The 19111-nt window shown below is 47.4% G+C and overlaps 1 protein-coding gene across 7 annotated transcripts in view; it reads right to left on the bottom strand.

Moving 5' to 3' along the window:
* Positions 1 to 19111, bottom strand: part of NRF1 (nuclear respiratory factor 1) — a 705079-nt gene that overhangs the window by 416049 nt on the left and 269919 nt on the right. For all 7 annotated transcript variants that reach the window (XM_069629591.1, XM_069629590.1, XM_069629596.1 and 4 more), the window contains one exon: positions 4840 to 5034. In XM_069629591.1, coding sequence (XP_069485692.1) covers positions 4840 to 5034 — 195 coding nt within the window. The remainder of the gene's footprint in view (positions 1 to 4839; positions 5035 to 19111) is intronic.

The raw sequence follows: 19111 nt of genomic DNA, 5'->3' as shown, positions 1-19111 counted from the left end.
CTTTTTCGGTACGAAGAACAAAGCTGACGATGCAGGGGATTTGGACGGGCGAATGAAGCCATTAGCAAGGTACTGGTCTAGGTACTTGCGCAAATGAAGATTTTCGGGTTCCGTAAGGGCATAGATTCTGCTGCAAGGTGGTTGTGCTCCAGGTACAAGATCTACTTGACAATCATACGATCTGTGATGTGGTAAGGTGTTTGCCTGTTCCTTTTGGAAGACATCCTGAAAGTCTTGGTATTCAACAGGTAATTGCATGGCTACTGGAATTACTGGGGCCAGGACCGAGTTTTGAGTTTTCCTTGGGTAGCAGGTGTGAGCACATTCTGGGAAGGTTAGTCTCTTCTCTCGCCAATCAATACAGGGATTATGTTTTTCCAACCAAGGTATCCCCAGTATCAGCTGAAACTGTGGGGCCTTGATTAAGTCAAACATCATAGCCTCTCGATGCCCATCTTGACTCAGCAATGTCATCTCTGCAGTGGAATGAGTTACGGGTCCAGAGGCAATTTCCGTTCCATCTACAGTGGTGACAACATCGGCCGTGGTCTTGCGGGTGAGAGATAGATTCATCCTGGCAGCCCATTCCCAGTCCAAGTAATTTCCTATGGCTCCACTGTCTACGTACGCCTTTACCGCGTGCATGCGTGATGGCTGCTCTGGATCTACAAGGACCATGGGTATGGTGAAATGCAAGGTCAGAGTGTCCTTCTTTAAGCTCGGCAAGCGGACCTCTACGCTTGCCGGGCGTGGTCGTTTCCCCGAGTCAGATTTCACATGGTTTTCGTCTGCTGCTCCTATAACTTTCTTGGGTGGTTTTACAGGGCAGTTCCGAAGAAAATGACCAGCAGTTCCGCAATATAAACATAATTGCAGTTGCCGTCTTCTATCTCTCTCCTTTTGGGTTAGGGGTCCTTTAACCCCCCGATTTGCATTGGTTCTGAGACATCTACTCCCTTGGAGCTTACGTGGGTTTTAACCAACACCCTGTTATCAAACTTGGTTCGGTCAGCCTTCCTGGTTTGACGTCTGTGATCGAGCTGGACCACTAGATCTATATATTCAGCACAGTCTTGAGGCGGGTTCACGATTTGGGCCAAAACATCTTTGAGTTCTCATCGAAGTCCTCGATGGAATAATGTGATTCGCTTGGCTTCAGGCCGTTCGGTTTCCACTACTAATCTATTGAAAGTTGCAATGTAAGATAAAAGATCCTGGTTACCTTGACGTAGGGATAAAAGTTCGTTGTCCAAAGCCTGCCCTCGGGAGTGTCGGGCGAATAGTCTTTCCATGCTTGTTCGAAAACCCTGGAAATCTCGAAGAATCGGGTCATCCTGGTTAACTAGTGGAATGGACCAAATTCGCTGCACTGCCGCTGAGATATGACAGTACAAAGGCTACCTTGGCCTGATCGTTTGGGAAAGCTCCAGGTCTACATAAAAAGTGCTAGCGGCATTGATTCATGAATGTTGCAAACCCTTTTGGGTCTCCGGCAAAGCGTTCAGGCGGAGCCAAAGGAACGGCTCCAGGTAAATTTATCTGCACCGGGTTACTCGATGGTACAGGAGCTGGACTTGCCCCAAGTCCTGGTAGAGGTGTTTGTCCAGCCTGGCTCTGTAATAGTTGTCTGGCTAACTCATCAGTTCGTTCTTTTGACACTATCAGTCCCTCCGGAGGGCATTGGTTTCTTGGTGGGCGGAATGCACTTCGGCCCTTAATTCCCCTAATAATTGGGCCAACTGATCAGTTTCCGAGGTCTCCATGACGCCCAGGTGGGTATTTGTGGGTAGGCTTCGTGTTCTGTTACGCTCACCTGGTTCCCACAGGGGCGTCGACCGGAACTGGGCCGCTGTTATTTCCACCACTGTGACGTGTAGCGCCGAGATGACTGACTGGACTGGCCCGCTCAGCCTAGTTTGTCTGGCTCGCAAGAATATTCTTCTGCAAAGGAGAAGAGGAATTAACCACCCGTGGAATTGAGTGTCAACCCACCTTCCCCACTCCCGTTGTCTTCCCACTAATCACTCTTGCTGTCCCCTCCTTAGTCTCACCTGATGGTTTAGAAGGATGAGCTCTCCATCCTGCGTCGACCGCAGGGGCGCGTTGATGACCAGTTACTTCACTGGCGTAGAGGAATTGGTGAGTTCCAGTATTGACTCCAAAGTCCAATTGTTCATAAGAGTTCAAATGTCTGCTCTTCACTCTGTCCGATTCCTTGCAGGTTGCCGATTAATCCACTCGAACATTTCCAAATGGCACTCGGTAAGATTCAGGTAAGTCTATTGTGTTTTTCCCCTTAGGGGCCGGGGTACGGCGATGAAGCAGAGTTGACTGTGCCGACCCGAGATGAGGTGAGACCCCCATGGTAAATCAGGTACGTTTTGTGGGGGGTAACTGGTATTGTCCTTGCTTTCTCCCCTTAGGGGCCGGGGTACGGCGATGAAGCAGAGTTGACTGCGCCGACCCGAAATGAGGTGAGACCCCCATGGTAAATCAGGTAAGTTTTGTGGGGGGGTAACTGGTATTGTCCTTGCTTTCTCCCCTTAGGGGCCGGGGTACGGCGATGAAGCAGAGTTGACTGCGCCGACCCGAAATGAGGTGAGTACCTCCCATGGTAAATCAGGTAAGTCCTTGGGGGTAGCTTGTATGGCCTTGAGAGTCCCCTTGCTCACCTTGCTGTCTTTGTCTCCTTAGGTGTCGGAGGGCAGCCGCGAGATGGAGAGAGCGTGATGGAATGCTGAAGTACCACCAAGCAGGTGAGTTCAGCGCGGCGCCATAGGAATGCGAAGCAATGCTTCAAAGACTTCTGTCTTTCAGTTCCATGGCGAAATGGATCAGGATTCAGGTAAGGATTAAAGTTAAAACTCCTGTTCTAACCTTTATCCTTTTTGTCTTCTTGTTTCAGGAGTCCCATGACTGAAGCGGGCGTGGCTGAAGACTGGAGCTGCTGAAAACACGGTGAGCGTTACGCTGCAGCAAGCAGAATAACGCGAAGCACATGTGGCAGTCCGGGCGTGGTTTAAATAGCCTTGGAAGAAGATCCAGGTAAGTATTCTTCCACAGCCCCACCCAAGTAACAAAATAGTCCCTTCAGTAAAATAGTCCCTCCTAAGCCTCATTTGGCTTGAGTCTTCATGCAGCATGGTCTGCCTCAGGTGAGTATGCAGCATGGTCTGCTTCAGGTAAGTTATCAATAATGAGCCTGGCGCCCATGGCCCCAGGACTGACTATCTTTATGAGCCTGGGGCTTTTGGGCATGCTCCAAGTGGCATGATGCCTGCTTCCGGGGCTGCTGGGCCTGGTCTGGTCTTCCGGGGCAGGCATCATGACAACGCACACAATCTGGTGTTCCTCTCCCTGGCACTTCGGTTCCAACAGCAGAAGATACCAGCTTCGAGAGGATGTCCAGTATGGAGTTGATTGGCCCCACCAACTCAAAGGGAGAAGTCGTCCTTGCAGAGCTTCTCTAGTCAAGGCAAATTCGAAACTTCAGCACATCAGCAGGGCTTCACCGGGCAAACCAAAGGTCCAGGAGTTGCAGCAGGCGTCTCTTCCAAGTTCTTCTTCGGATTCTTTCGTCCAGTGGTCGACTCTGCCTTACAAGCCAAAAAGCCTCGCCTTTTATGCAGGTCCCTCACATTCATTCCAGCCTAGCTGTCAATTTCACAGCAGGGTGGCTGTGCTTGCCGGACAGCCAGACAGCCAATCACCTTTGGGTGCATTCCTGTAACCAAGGCGATTAAGCACAGGGAGCTTCGTGCACCTCCCTCACTTCCTGCCCCTGCCAGACATACTGGAGCCAGAGGCAAGCTTCACTCGCGAATCTCACCAAAGACAAAACGAACAAACATGGTTTGGCGCGCAGAGTAAATCTCAAGGACCTTTCCAGCAAGAAATGGCAAAAAAAGAAGACCGGGACATTTTGACGAAATGGGCACCCATGGGTGCTTTACTGTGGCTGCGAAAAAAGTAAACCACTGCCACCAGCCATTAATTGTAGAAAGGGTAACACAAAAATGTTACATGAGAAACTAGACAAAGAGAATACTAAGTAATCCCCCCAGCACCCTATGGTAAGATAGTGTGCTGGTTATAGAAAGTTACAAATTAAGTAAAGTCAATTTCACTTCCCTGCTCTTGGAAACACTAGTTTTACCAATAGAAGATATTTAAACCTTTGGGAAATCTAAGAGACTTCCCTGTGCGACTGCACTAAGGTGCTGTGTGTCACAAGTAAACGATGATGCCTATGGAGTTTGTCAGACTCCAAAGTTAAAAGAAACACAGAAAACGGATAGAATTAAAAAGTTCAGCAAAATAGCTGGGGGTCTCTAAGGTGGGAGAAATTTAGCACTAAACTGAAAATTCTACCTAACTGTGCCACACCAGTTGGACTGCACTAATTCTTACCTAACAATGCCCATAAGTAGCAGTGTGCTGCAATAGTAAACTGCAGAAGCCTTCAAGAGCTATGGAGAAAATAAACTCCACAGTACAGGTAAAATACAAAGACTAGAGTTCCAAAAGACAGAGCCCATAAGAATGAATGAGTGGAAAAAGGCTCCACTCATTCAGGTTTAAAGAAAAAAGGTCCAGAAGTCCAGCAAAAAGTACTAGGGGTCTCACTGGGAGAGGGCATGAAGCATACATATGATAAATCTCCCTAAAAGTGTCCAAAGAAAAATGTAGGCAGACTAACATTTAAAACACTAAACCCCATTTTGGGTGGTCTGTTGAGTCAATCTTGAGGGGCAAGTGGCCATGTGTACACGTAAGAAGAGGCAACATATTTTCATACTATTGATGTTGGTTTGTAACTGAACCACACCTATAACTCACCTGTATAAGCGAAACAGTCCCATCCGGATTACTGATAGTTTGTACTACGGTCTGCGATGGGAGTAGATGTGCTATGCTGTGTGTTGTCGCAACTTGATGCGTTTGGTTATCTTCAAAGGCATACAAGAGGTCCTCACGTCCATGCTGTTTATAACAATTTTTAACAATCGTTCGCAGGGCTTGAGTCCAAGACACCTAAAGTAAAAGAAAAATCAATATTTAAATAACTATTTAATCTGAAGGGTCAAACTTGTTATAAAAATCCCACAGTTCTTACTTAAGAAATTAGAGAAAACGGAAACTGGCTCAACTTTCCTGAATGACAATTGGCACTGTGTATTTGCAGATGTCAGTTTTTATTTTTTTGGAGACGCTTAAGAGATGAAGTTTGGGCTTCTGCAGGTCTTAGCAAAGGTAAGCCAGTACAAGTTGCACGCTGTAGTGACTTAATCCAAAACCTAGCATGACAGCCTTGGTGGGGGTTGGACATCTACACATTTCTCTGCAGCAGCAAGGCTAAAATGTGCCACAACTATGTCCAGTTCTGCAGCCTTCCAGCTTCCCTTCCCGGTCTTTCTCCTCTGTGCCCATGTTGTGAAATAAAGAATGGGTTGGATTAAAGGGGTATTACAAGACTCAATATGGAGAGAGAATACTTACTCTCAAGTCTTATATCATCTAGCTTGGTGGTATATATTTTCTAATCATCCCTGGAAGGAGGGTACAAACAGCAAAAGAGGCTCAGAATCTGCCAAAAAGATTTTACAATAGCTTGGTCAATTTTCACATCGGCTCTCAGGCTTATGTTCAAAACCGAGTTTGCAGCCCGCTGTGTGGGGATGGGAAGACCAATGGGACTGTCTTACAGATGACAACGGATGGCACAGGGAATTTGAACTCCACATGTGCCACAATAGCTTCAATGGTGTTTAGGTAAGATTTGTATCTTAATGATAAATCGCTTGGACTTGGTAATAATGTTACCTTGTCCCTAGGTGAGTGGGAATCCTTTTCCTCTCTCAGCTAGTCTTTTATTCTTTTATGTTTTGTATTTACTTGTGTATAATCAAAGAATATGATTTTTACAAGAAAGTCATAAAGTGTTCAGAAGATTTGGTTCCGAGGTTTCGAGGTTGTGAAATTGGGACTTGTAGTAGTATGGAAATGAAGGCTCAGACCAGAACGGATGCGTGGCAAGTGAAAGTCTTTAACAAATTTCCGTGCCATTCATTGCCTGGTGGGGGAAGAGTCTGTGATCGGACGGGCCCTTCTGCCGTCAGGATTTCCACTGCAGATGGATGCCCGTTGGCGTTGATTTTACTAAAGGCTGCTTCCATTAGTTTAGACGCTGCTACAGCCCAGCGTGATTTTTCCCCGGAAATGAGACGGCACCACCATGTGTCTTCTTCTATCAAGATGGAGTCAACCCATAATGGGGCCAAGAAAGCTGTGCGTTCCGGAATTAGAGAGGGGCAGTTTAGCAAGAGGCAACGAACAGTCTAAACGGAATCTGGGATTTTGCATAGTCTGCAGGTTGTGATAGTGGATAGCCTTCTTATCCCCAGGATTTCTCTGGTGTGGAGCAGGTTGAGTTGTGCTCTTAAAAATGTGCATCTGAGCTTTTTGTCCGGGAATTTTGTGCAGTACACCAAAGGAGATTTTAACTTATTGTACGTGCGTGGGAGGCGTTTTAAAAACTTAATCGCTGCTGCTTGTTCAGCGGTGGCGATCCAGTCTTGAATTTTCAGTTTTTCAGTTACTCTTTGTGGATTAGTGATGAGGTCATCTGTTGAGCATACGAGTTCTTCCAGTTTTTTTTTTTATGAAGAATCCAGTTCTGCAGGACCTTGCAGTTCGTTGAGGCCAACTCCTGACCGATGATGTTGAAAATAGGCAGGCCATCATGCATGAGGGTCTTCCTGAAGAGGGCCAATGAGGCAGCGCTGACAGAGGCGTTTAGCGACAGGAGCCCCAGCTCTCCTCTGACAGCCGCAATGGGAATCGAATTCGGGAGGCCTAGGAGGGTTTTCCAAGTATACCCCTCTAGTTACTGCCAAAGCCCATTAGGCATGGTGATCGTGGCATCCATACCGTAAGTTAGGGCTGGAAACATCTTTCCCTTATAAAAGTTGATGGCCGGGATCAGTGAGACTTTTCCAAACTTTCGATCAATCGATCTCAATTGGGATGTCAAGTGTTTGGCTTTCGTCCGCAGATGATGTTGCATTTTCGACTCTTGAGGCGACCCATCGATGATACTCCAAGTATTTGAAGTGAGGCACCACTTCGATTCTGACTTTGTTCACTGACCAAGAGTTGGTGTTTTTCGGGGGCTGGCGGTTTTTGGAGAAGATCATGATTTTTGTTTTAGACTTGTTTATGTGAAGATTGTTGATGGTCATGTACTCTGCCAAATGGTCCAGCTGACGACGTAAACCAATGGGCGTCTGGTCAAGCAGGATCATGTCGTCAGCATAGCGGAGACGGGACAGCTCAGTGTTTCCTAACTTCAAGGGGAAGCTTTGGACAGTGACCTCTGAGTTTTGGAAGTCCCCCAGAAAAGCAATGAAGTGTGGGGGCTAGCGGGCAGCCTTGCTTGACCCCTCTGTCTGCTTGAATTTCCTCGGAGAGAGAGCCTTGCCTATTCCACCGGACACTGAGAGTGTGGTGTTGGTGTGAAGTGCTATTATAGGGTTTAGAATGGCGTCCGGGCATCGCCAGTGTTTCAGCTTTCCCCATAGTAGTGTTCGATCCACTTTGTCGAACGCCTGCGAAAGGTCGATGAACGCGGTATAGACCGTCGGGGCGCACGGTTTTATTTTGGCCTTTAAGATGCTGAGTATGAAGATGTTCACCATGGTGCTTCCTTCTTCTTAAAGCCCAGTTGAAAGGGGTCGCTGCAGGAAGCCATTTTCGCCCAGCGTTGGAAGTGGTCCAAGAGGAGGGATCCAAACAGTTTGCCCATAATGTCCAGTAGCGCTATTGGGCGATAGTTGCCTGGATCTTCTCTGCTTCCTTTCTTGAAGATTGGAATAACCGTAGCTTTAGTCCATGATAATGGGATCTTCCTGCTGGCTCTACAGTGTTCGAACAAAAGACTGATGAAGGTAGACCATTCGTTAAGATGTTTTTTTTTTTAAAATCGATGTTGGTGAGGCCGTCGGGGCCTGGCGCTCTTGATGGTTTTAGCTTCTGAATGGCCATGCTTATGTCGGCTTTTGTCGAAAGGTCAACCCAGGGCGCTTGCGTAGTCTCCGGACAGCGGTTTGTGGTTGGTGTCGGGCTGGCAAAAAGGTCCGTGAAAAAGGCCACCCATGCTTGTTCCATAACTGAGTTGATCATGTTTGTAGCTGTTGGGCCTTGAGAATTGTTGATTAGGGACCAGAAGTCGGCTGTTTTTTTGGACGCGAGTACTCTCAGCATCATTTCGGCGTCATGTTGGTATAAAGCGGCCCTTCGAGATCTGATCCATGATTTGTAGATTTTGTGTTCGCTTTGCCACAGATCCTACGCGACCGTGGTGTTGTCCGCTTTGGCGCTGCGTTTTAGTTTTCTTATGAGCTTTTTTTTGTCTGCTATCTGTTTGTCGTAATTATCAGTGTAGGTTTTCGGAATGGACTTTGCAGAGGACGGTTCTTATATTTGATCAGCAGAGGCAGGTAGTTTGGTCTTGATGCTGGGTCGGGGGACAGCTGACCCTCAGTTTCTGCAACATATTGCCGAGTGATAGATCTAACACTTGCTGCGGTCAGCCGGAGCCGCGATTGCTGGAAGTTAGTCTCAACCGAAGGTAAGTAACACTTTGCCGTTCGGGCAGTAGATGGGCACGCTAGAGTTAGCATGTTATGGTCGCTCGCTGTAGTTTTGACCACAAGAAAGTTGTTGATTTCTGTGCACATAGCGTGGGAGGCGAAGATGTAATCAAGGGTGGCAGCCGACTGACCTCTTTCCCACGTTGGTATGTGTTGAAGCCGTCCAAAATCCATGCCGTTTTGTGTAGATTTCTGGCTGACATGAGGTTCATCCAGGCTTGTCCTCTGAGTTCGGCTTGCGTGGACGGGGCGGGGGTTGAGAATTGGTCTTTCGGATGAGCACACTTAGCGTTGAGGTCTCCGCAGATTATGACGAACGGAGTGTTCCATTCAATGAGGATGGTGTCAATGGTTTCGGCCATAGTTTGGCAGAATAGAGATGTAGTCGTCCTTTGCGGGTTCCAGTATGATATGATAGTTTATTTATATAGCGCCTATACACAATGTGTTTCAAAGCGCTTCAAGGCAAGGGAAAATACAACCACATTCTTACAGGCCATGAACATTAAGGATGTGAAATTAACTATCGTACTCGGCCTAAAAAAAGAAAAGAAATTTGGGAAAATAGACTCAAATGCGCTAGCCCCTTATATAAATGTATACAGGCGAGTCTTTACAGTCTTTTAAATTTTATTAGTGTTTTTTCACACTAATTTCTATCTTTCATAAAAGGTTTCAAAAAAACATTCCAAATGAAGAGACATTTCTGTTAGATGTCACTTTTTTCATTTATTTTTGCTTCACACCAATATATTCTAATTCAAATGTTTCTCTCTCTCGACACGTGTTTCCCCATTGTCACTCTCAATGGTTCTTCAGGAGAGGAAGTATTTGTACCTTCTAATTTTCTTATTGTTAGCATGTATCCTGCTTGTTTTTCAAATTTTATATACTCGAGTCTCGCTAATATTCATCAGGATATTTATCCTAATTTAATTTTTGGGAAAAGTTCCAGGTTAAAGCTTGTTTTCTTTTATATTTTTGATCCTATGCCGTGATAAGCATCCAAGTTACATCTGTGCAGCAGCCACACAGTATTGGGAAATTCTCATGCTGATAACCCAACATACTACTAAAACCTATTTTTTCTACTAAGAGAAAAAGCAGTCGCCAAGGAATTACTTCTTTATCAAAGGCTGTCCAAGATATTTTTATCGTACTCGGCCTGACGACATTTCAGATAGTGCAAGAGCTAAGACATAGATAAGGAAGGGAGGGGGGGAGAGAGAGAAGTAAATGGAAACAGACAGGCGACTACCGTACTAGACCCGACGACATTTCTGGTAGAGCCGGAGAAAAACAAAAGGTGAGGGAGAGGGGTGCAGAAAGGGAGGGGAGGAACAAAACAAGCGACTATCATACTAGGCCTGATGACATTTCAGATCGTGCTGGAGGGGTGGTGGGGAGGAAAAAAACAGTAATGGGAGGGTGGAGGAAACAGACGAGGTTGCTATCATAATAGGTCCAGGGACAATTCTGATAGAGTAAGTGCATAGAAGAAAGTAAGGGGAGGAGATAGGAAAAGGGAGATGGGAAAGGAGGAGGTGATCAGCGCAAGAGGAGGTGTTGAGCCTGGCTTTGTGCTCGTCTTTGTCTTTTCAACAGCGCAGTTCCACTCGATTAAGACCGCTAGCACCCTGTAAGATCTTGCCGTTGTCTTAGTGATTTTTAGGTTCTGACCTGACCGTACAGCGATGAGAAGGCCTGCTGAGGGACGGCCTAGTAAACCTTTGGCAGCTGGGGAGATCACAATTAAAAATCCGTCCATTGACTTTCTCCTGAAGCAATGTCTCTTGCAGGCAAAAAATGTCGAACTGACCCAAGTCCACACTGTTGCTGTCGGCTAGGTGGGCGTGTCCTCTAGTATTCCATGAGGCCAACGTCAAGGACTTTTGATGAAAGGGGACGTCGGCTTCATTTGGTGGTTGCTATCTCGCTCGGTTTGAGGTTAGGGCTCCTTTTATCCAGTTCCATAGTCCGCCCGCTGATGTGGTTTTTTTTGGAGCAGCAGTTGATTCTGAGGAAGACCAAATAGATGAGTCTTGCCTGTGAGGTCTGTAGTTGTGAGGTCTTCTCTGAGGAGACTGGTCTCTCCAACTTTGTCTTCTTTGATGTGGCTGATGCCTATCCGTAGTGCGGTTAACCGGACTGTTCCTGCTGGTCGGCCTTGAGTGGAGTGTGTCTCCGTTGAGTCGGGTACGTCAGTGCGGGCGGATTTGGATGTAAAGCGTGCCGGGTCAAGGTCGGCAAATGCAGAACGGGAGGGCTGGATGTCTGGACCATGGTGGTTCTTAAAGTTCTCTGATGAATCTATAAAGTGGGCCTTCAGTTCGACTCGTCGAGCGGTGCGTCGGTGAGGTGTGCCGCGATCTTGGATTCTTCTGTTTGTAGGGTGGTCTACCCAGATGTGACTTTTGTGGTCAGGAGTTTTTAACTCCGACAGAAGGAGACCTCATTGTTTTAGTTCTTCACCAGCTTGACGGCTCACATTTTGGATTGCGGATTCATAGATATGCAGGTAGGCTTTGGCCTTGTTGTCGCTGTGGTATTGCTCGACCCGCTTAAAGTCGTCCGATTTCAGTTTCTTTAAGCCAGTTGTAGAAGATGTTATTTTCAGGACTGTTCTTCGATTCAAGATCATGTATTTGTCTTTGTTGGAGATCTGCTCAATTTTAAAGAGACGGATGGATTTGTCTCTGTTAGAGTCAGCCTCTCTGTTTTCAATTAATTTGCGAGAGGAGTGGAGCCGAGCAGTCGGGGATCCGGTTGAATATGTTCTAGCAGTGGATCTTCTCCATTGGCCTGGCGATACTCTTGAAGGAACGACCGGTCGAGCGTCCGGCCGAGGGCTTTGAGGTGTTGGACACACCCTAGGATGGAGTGGAGCATGGGAAGTGGTTGCTGACTTGCTGGAAAAGGTGGATGATTTCTGACAGTCGTTAGAAGAGCTGCCTTTAAGAGGTGACTCTCGGTCAAGGTGGGGAGACGTAGTAGATGAGACTTGGGTCCATGAATTCGGCTGCTGATTTGGGAGACTGAGTTAAGTCAGTCACAGAGCCTGCCCGGGTGATCTGAGTCTGCGTTGCCAGGGGGTGTATACGGCTGAGACCCCAGAATGGCCAAGTCGGGTTCACAGGAGATGGAATGGTGAGGGGAAGACTTCGGGTGGTCCTTTGTGGCCAGTTTTAAAACCTTTTTCCCCCGGCTAAGGTGTTGGTTTTGATCGGAACTGTTTGCAGGGGCTAGGTTCAGAGTCACTTTTGTCGTGCTTCCATTTGGTTTGAGAATAGTGAAGCAGTTTCGTCAGACTGTTTAGACAGAAGGGTCTGTGCTGACTTGTGCTCCACTATGTCAGGTGGCGTATTTGTGGAAATAGTGCGAGCCCAGTGTGTGACCGCAGTGGGACCTGGCGCGTCATTTGTTCTTTGCGGAATATCATACTTCAAGTCAATAGCAGTTATGTAGCCTTCCAGGAAGGTTAACTTAGACTGGATAATAGCTAGAGTTGCCGTGTTGTCTCTTGAGGTGTCACCTAGAGTTTCGTAGAGTTTGCAGAAGGGCGCCATTGCAATGGTTATTGCTGACATGATCGTGGTCATGTCTTTTCTGTTTGGCGACTCTTTGTGGACAGGTGAAGGAAGGTCGATGGGTCTTCTGTTCTTCAATGGTGTGTCCCTGGAGTCTGCGGATGTGGGGTTTGCGATTGAGTGCCTGCGCCTGGAGCTGATGCACCCCGCCTCTCGAGGATTACAAGGCATTGACAAGGCGATTTGAGCCCCAGAGCGACTGCCTTCAGGAGGAAGCAGATGGAATGAGGGCTCTTGGGGTACGAAGGAGGGTTTCGATATGTGGACCTTAGACCATAGTTGGGGGCTCATTCCTCTTTGGGGCAGGTAGGCTTTTGGTTGCAGTAGGTCCAAAATTTCAGAGGCCATGGTGGGTGTGACGGGCGTCGGTAATTGGGGGAGACAGTGAACTGACCTCTGCCCTCGGGGCGGGCGGTAACGCGTTCCCCACCTGCCGTTCAGTAGGTGGAATTAGATTATGTAAGCAGTGGGGATCCGCATGGGGAGTGTCCTCTGTGTCTGCGGAAGCTCCGAGGCTAGGCGGAACTGGAGCGGCATCTTTCCCAACTGCAGGTGGTTGAGTGTCAAGGGCGGTAACAGTTTTCCTGCATTTTGATGCCAGAGGAGTCTCACCCAGAACTTCCAAGATTTCTGCGTCCGAAAGTTCTGAGTCATTCGATAGTTTTCTTTTCCCTTGGGTCTTGAAAAAGTTCAGTAGAGCATTTGAAAGGAGCGGGGTAGGTAGGATTTTCCATGACCCCGCTTTTGTAGACCTCGTTGGGAGCCAGTGATTTTAGGGTGACTGCTATTTTTTGCGTTAAGTCCTCTTGTTTTTGGTGATTTATTTTTGTTGTGGTGTGGAGTTTGCTGCTTGGGTCGCTGGGATTTTGGGTTTAGATTTACCTTTTTTTTGTTCAGTGGTCTTTTCTTGTTTGGAAGGCGGTTTGGTTTATGGTTGGAGTTGTCCGACGTTATGGAACATTGGTTGGGATCTGATTCAGAGTCCGAATCTGTGGTGGGTTTTGAAGGCCGAATTCGATTTTCAGAGAGCAGGTGAGGGGCAGAGGCCGGATTTTCCTCCAGGGCTGGATCTGAGTGAGGAGGGGACATTATAGCCTCATCCACAAGATGAGATGTTTTCCGTGGCGTGAATTTGTTGAGTGTAAGGACTGCTGCAGGTGGATTGACTGAAAGTGTGATTTTTTTCCACCACACCGGACTTGGCGGGGGTGTCCTCCGGGACAGAGTGCATCATGGCCAAGATGGTCTGTGGTTCCGGTCTGTCCTGAAGGACAGGATGCAGGTCGCGAGCATTAGGCTGGTTGTTGCACAGTCCCGGGGTCAGCGCCTCGGAGTGGGGCTGAGCCAGTGAAGTCGTCTCCGTTAAAGATTGAGAAGCAGGAGGAGACTGGCTCTCTCGAATGACCAGCGTGTAGGCAGAAGGTGTGGGCTGTTGAGGCAGATGTATGGCTACGGGCGCCAGCGCCTCTGCCCTCAGACCCCCTGTCGGGGACCCTCCGGTCCCCGCGCAGGACGGGCCGGTCGCTGAGGCGGTGAGGGGGCAGTCCCAGGACTGTCTCAGGCGCAGCCAGAGACAGTCCTGGGACTCCGACTCCGCCTCCGCCTTCCGGGCCGGGCGAGGGAGTCAGCAGTGCGCTGGCTGCAGAGGGGCCATCGCTGATTCCTTGGGAGCTGCGGCAGGAAGATAGTTGGTGGTCTTGTGTCCATGGCCATCCGGTGGCGAGGGAGGCGACAGGTAGCCCTTGGTGCTGATTTTTGTCGGGAGAGGGGCAGAGTCAGATGAAGTGAAAGGGCTTATCGTTGGTGTTAGAAGCACGGTATTCGAACAGAGGTGAGTTCGAGGGCAGCATGTTTTTTTTCACGTGGCTCCTTAGGAGTCTCTGATCAGAGTCTTCCTCCATGCAGACACCGGACCCTGGCGGGATGCGGGGTGGAGGGGAGAAAAGGGGGGAGTGGAGGGAGGGAAAGAGGGGGGGAGGAGAAGGAGGGAAAGGGGAGGGAGGGGCTCTAAAGCGGGGTTCAGTAAGGCTGGCGTGCCTCCGGGTGATCGCGATCGTGTGGATTGAGGTACTCAGGAACTCAGGAGAACAAGGGGTGGCGTTCGAAAGGGCTCGGAGAGCTCAAGTCAAAAGAAACAGTACAAGGTTGATGCCTACCTCTGTGTCAGGAAGCGGCTGAGCAAAGGGTCCAGGCCCACATCCGCTCCCCAGCTCCTGCGGCGGACTGGGCCAGACTGGAACTCAGCTCGGAACTCCACGCTGAAATTGAGTTTTTAAGCAGGTGGGGCTTGTATTTCTTAAAGGTGCAGCCCAGTGTTGAACAGTGAGCACAGCAGGAGCAAAGCACGTCTAGTCCACGGCAGGGTCTGGGGCAGACTGGAACTCAGCTCGGAACTCCGCTTTTATTCTTTTAATGGATGACTATTTCTCTCCATAGTGTATGATTGGAGTTATATTTTCCTATAACTTTGGACTGATTGATGTAATATGGCAGCATACATCATTTTAAATGCAGTGGCTTCCTTTTTTTTTAAAACATTATTTCTTGCATGAACTACTGTTGCCAAGAAGTAAAGTGGGATTAACATCCCCTTTACATTTTCTATAGAGAGCCAACACACCTTGTGTCGAGTGCAGCGGGATACAATGTATCCCCCTTCTTACTTACCTGGTAACATTTCTGTTACAATTGCAAGTTTACTTGATTGGCTGGTGGCAGTGGTTTTAAGTTAGTGACTTTTTAGTCTTATTAATCGCAGGCTGTTAAATCAGCCTTCGGTAATGCACAGAAGGGCCACCACTTAGCTAGAATGGCGGGCTCCTTTTTTTTTCGCCATCTCTCTTTTGCATGCTGTTTCTGAGGTTTTTTCCTGCCATTCTATGTAGGAACGTCCTCAGTGGAAGTTTGATCTTCGGAAGGAAGCCTTTGTATTCCCTGCCACGGCTCCAAAGTGTTTGAGAAGGCAGCAAGCAAGGGAGGAGTCCGAAACTCCACAACCCTTTGTCTTTCACCTTGCCTGAAATTAACCAAGTCCCAATGGGGGGGCTGGATGTCCTGGTTGGACAGCCAGACCTCCCGCTTCTGTTAACTGCAGGGAGAGATTACAGAAGTCGTGTTGTAGTTCCTGATAAATACTCAGAACCTGGAAGCTGCCGACAAGTCGACGTCTTGAGCTGAATCCAAAGAGAAAGATGAAGAAAAGACGTCTGTAGCGATTTCCAGTGACCAGCGAGAGTCACCTGTGTAACCGGAGCCTGATGCAACCCTTCCTTTCAATCGATCTGGTGGTTCCGAATGCAACGACTCCTACCCAATGGCTGGTGAGACCCACTATTCTCAAGAAGACCTGCATTTTAAGTAATCCCACGGCGTGCTGCGATCCGAGTGCAGTGCATTGTCTCCCGAAGTCCAAATCGGTCTGAAACTTTGGTGAACTCCTGCTGGATCTCCAGAGACACGATTCGAATCCCTGAAGTCCCCTCACCAGAGTGCAGGATCGAGACAGTGAAGAAAATCCAACCAGTGATATTCGTTTTTCATCTGGCTGCTGTAAAAAGGCGCCAATCCCCAGAGCTGCGAGAATCCGTGAAGAAACATTTGCTGGAAGCTTCCTCTAGAAGGCTGCTACTGCAAGTTCCCCATCCAGTGTGTTCAGTTCTTTCCTCTCCAGACCAAGAATGCAGGGACCAGATCCTGTGCTTCTGCATCCTGAAGGCATCCACTCCAAAGCTCATCTTTTCTCCTAAGGTACTGTGTGGGCTTGGGTAATACTTGCCTTAAGTCTGGTGTGCATCCTGTGAGGCTGAGTGTGTGATTCATGTGGTTGGGAGTTTGCCCATACCAATTGCCCAGGCCTAATGCAGGAACAAATATAGGTAGTCTTCTGTGAAGACCATCAACACACTAACTCTGAAAGTGAATACTTAATTGTTCACGAATCTCTCTTATTGAACTTAGACTTTAGTGCAACTGAACCATATTATCTCAACCCGCCTACAGCTGGCACCTAGACCACTAGGATCCCTCTTCTGCCTCTGGGAGAATTCATGAAATAGACTAGGGAAGGACTGGATAAGAAAAGGATTCTGCCTTGAAAGAATAAAAAATGTAAATACTTACTTGCTAAAGAGGTTATTTTGGTAACTATCTTGGTAAAAGAAGAAATTACAAAGTTTGATTAAGTTTATGCTTACCTTTGAGTTGCATACTGCCCCTCTAAAAAGTGTTTAAGGTGCTTTGAATGGTGGTCCCCCCTTCTGATAAGTAATAAGTATTGGTACTGTTTTACTATTCTTAATTGAATAAGTGTAAAAGCTCACCAATAGGGTTTACCTGCCTTGAATAACATTGTGTCATTCTTAAAGTGTATCATGGGGTTTTGCTCTCCCTGATCTGCTTATACATATCTAAAACAGTCTGAGTTGGTTGTAGACCCTCCAAAAAGTATATAGGTCCAACTTACCTTGAATAGCTGCTGCTCTACTAAAGTAGTAACGCTGGGTTGTGCTTCCCTTGCGTTGGTGCTATTCTAAAATAGTTTCATAAAGTTCTTTCCTTAGAAACTGTATTATATACTTCTCAATTGTATATTGGGTTGTGAAGGAGAATTCTCATAAATGTGCTAATTCCCTTCACCTTAGAGACCCCCAGCAACTTTGCTGGATTTTGAGGACTTGATTTTTTTCCTGGAAAGAGTGAGCCTTTTTTTCCCCACTCGAATGTATTTTGATGTGAGTTTTACTCTGGTGTTCTTTGATTATGGAGTTTGAGATAACTCCATATGAATCATATTTTCATGGGTGTTACATAGCACCTTCAGTGCAGTGACAGGGATGTTGTTTAGACTTCCAAAAGGTTTAAATACCTTCTCTGGGATAAACTACTGTTTCCCAGAGAATGTAAAGTTAAATTGACTTTACTAGTCTTTTTAAATTCCTAGACCCAGCACACACTATCTTCCTATAAAGTGCTGGATGGGTTACCTAGTATCCCCTTGTGTCTAGAAACTCATGTAGCAGTCAAATGCTACCCTTTCCTATCGAAATGGCTGGTGGCAGTGGTTTTACAAGGAACTACCATGTTTTTTCCTGACCGCGCACACTGGTAGCTAAAAATCGCGGGAGCCATGTTTTACAAGATGGCGCCTTAAGACCCTTTGTTTAAACAGGTCCCGGACTTTTTCCGCCATTTCTTTTTGGAAAGATCCTTCTAGTGTTTGTTTCTGCGCGCCAAACCAGGTTTGGTCCCTTTGTTTCCATGCCTTTGGCGGGCTTCAGGACTGAAGACTGCCTCTGGCGCCTGAGTGTCTTGGGTGAGTAGGAAGTGAGGGAGGTGCCCGAAACTCCCTGTGCTTAGTCTCCTAGGAGACCCCAATGCACTCTGGCGTGATTGGCTGGCTGACTGTCCAACACCGACAGCCATCCTGCTGGGTGAGTGACAGCTAGGCTGGAATGAAAGGGAGAAAACTGTTTAAAAGGCGAGTCTCTGACTGTAAAGCAGAGTCGACCACTGGAACGAAAGGACCAAAGACAAGCTGGAAGAGGATGGCTGCTGCAACTCCTGGACCATTGGCTTGCCGGGTAAAGCCCTGCTGCAGGTCCGAATTGCCAAGTTCATCTCGACAGAGAAGCCCCTTCAAGGACGACTTCTTCCTTTGAGTTGGTAGGACCAATCAACTCGTAAGCCACCTGGATACCATTCTCGGAGCTGGTTAGGATTAACCAGGGGGAAGGACACCAGCTTGTGTGCTTGACGACAGCTACTCGAACCGAAGATATTCCATTTTGCCAGCTTGTTTGACCCGTCCCCGTGCAGGAGTCCCCCGACGTCCTCCCTCTTGTCCCCATGACTGCGCCTCAGGAACAGCGAGATCTGCAGGTACTCCCAGGAACCAAAGTCTTCAGCTGCATCTTTTCTTTTATTAAGGTACTGTGCCAACCCGATTGAGAGAACTTATCTCTCGCGGTGAAAGTTTGTGAAACTTTCCCAACTTGCAGGCCTAATCCGCTTGTGACCCAACATATGATTCTTTTTCGTACAAACTACTTCTGAGAACTTTGGTAAAGACTTTACCGTTTACTTCAATAACTGCTCTTTTCTATCCAAGACACTAGCCCATTGGCTTTGGCCCAAGCCTATTGAACTGAATCAAGTCCTCTAGTGAACTAAAACTATTTGCACTGCCTAAGAAAGTAATTGGTCTATTTTATTAACTTGTGCCTTTTTACTCCCATTTAAAGTAACTGAAATGCCATTTTGCTCCTATTTCAGGGGAGCTTAATTTACTCAGAAACGTATTGGTTTGGTATTGAAGTGTATTTGTGTATGATATTAAGTTACCTCCTTCTAGGGAATGTTTTCTAAATGACTGATAAATTAATACGTTTTACCAAGAAACCTTGAGTATACGTGTCTACTTGAACCACTGTGATTGTAAGACCTCTGTGTAACATCCTTTTACTGCTCACATTCCCTCTTGAGATAAGGAACAAGTTACTTACCTGTAACTGTTGTTCTCCAGCATGGGTCTGGCATGGATTCACATGCTCATGAATATTCCCCGTCGTCAGGCTGGGAATCCTCGGTAAAGAAAAAACCAGTATCAGTTTCGTTTCTGATCTGTCTTTCGTAGTAATAACCAATCACTGGTCTCTGCGTCATACTGACCACAGCCAATGACTGCCCTCTACCTAAGCACCGCCTCTGGCAGCCATCTTCAGATTTGGAAGCACGTGAAGTGGCAGTATGACCAAGTGAAGAGCCGCAGAGGGGTAGGCGGGAGGGTTCGCATGTGAATCCATGCCAGACCCATGCTAGAGAACAACAGTTACAGGTAAGTAACTTGTTCCTTCTCCAGCATGGGGTCTGGCATGG

This window comes from Ambystoma mexicanum, chromosome 12, assembly GCF_040938575.1.
Source record: "Ambystoma mexicanum isolate Mex_15411 chromosome 12, UKY_AmexF1_1, whole genome shotgun sequence".
NCBI classification, from domain to species: domain Eukaryota; kingdom Metazoa; phylum Chordata; class Amphibia; order Caudata; family Ambystomatidae; genus Ambystoma; species Ambystoma mexicanum.
The sequence above is the reverse complement of the archived record's forward strand: the minus strand, read 5'-3'. Positions and strand labels throughout refer to the sequence as shown.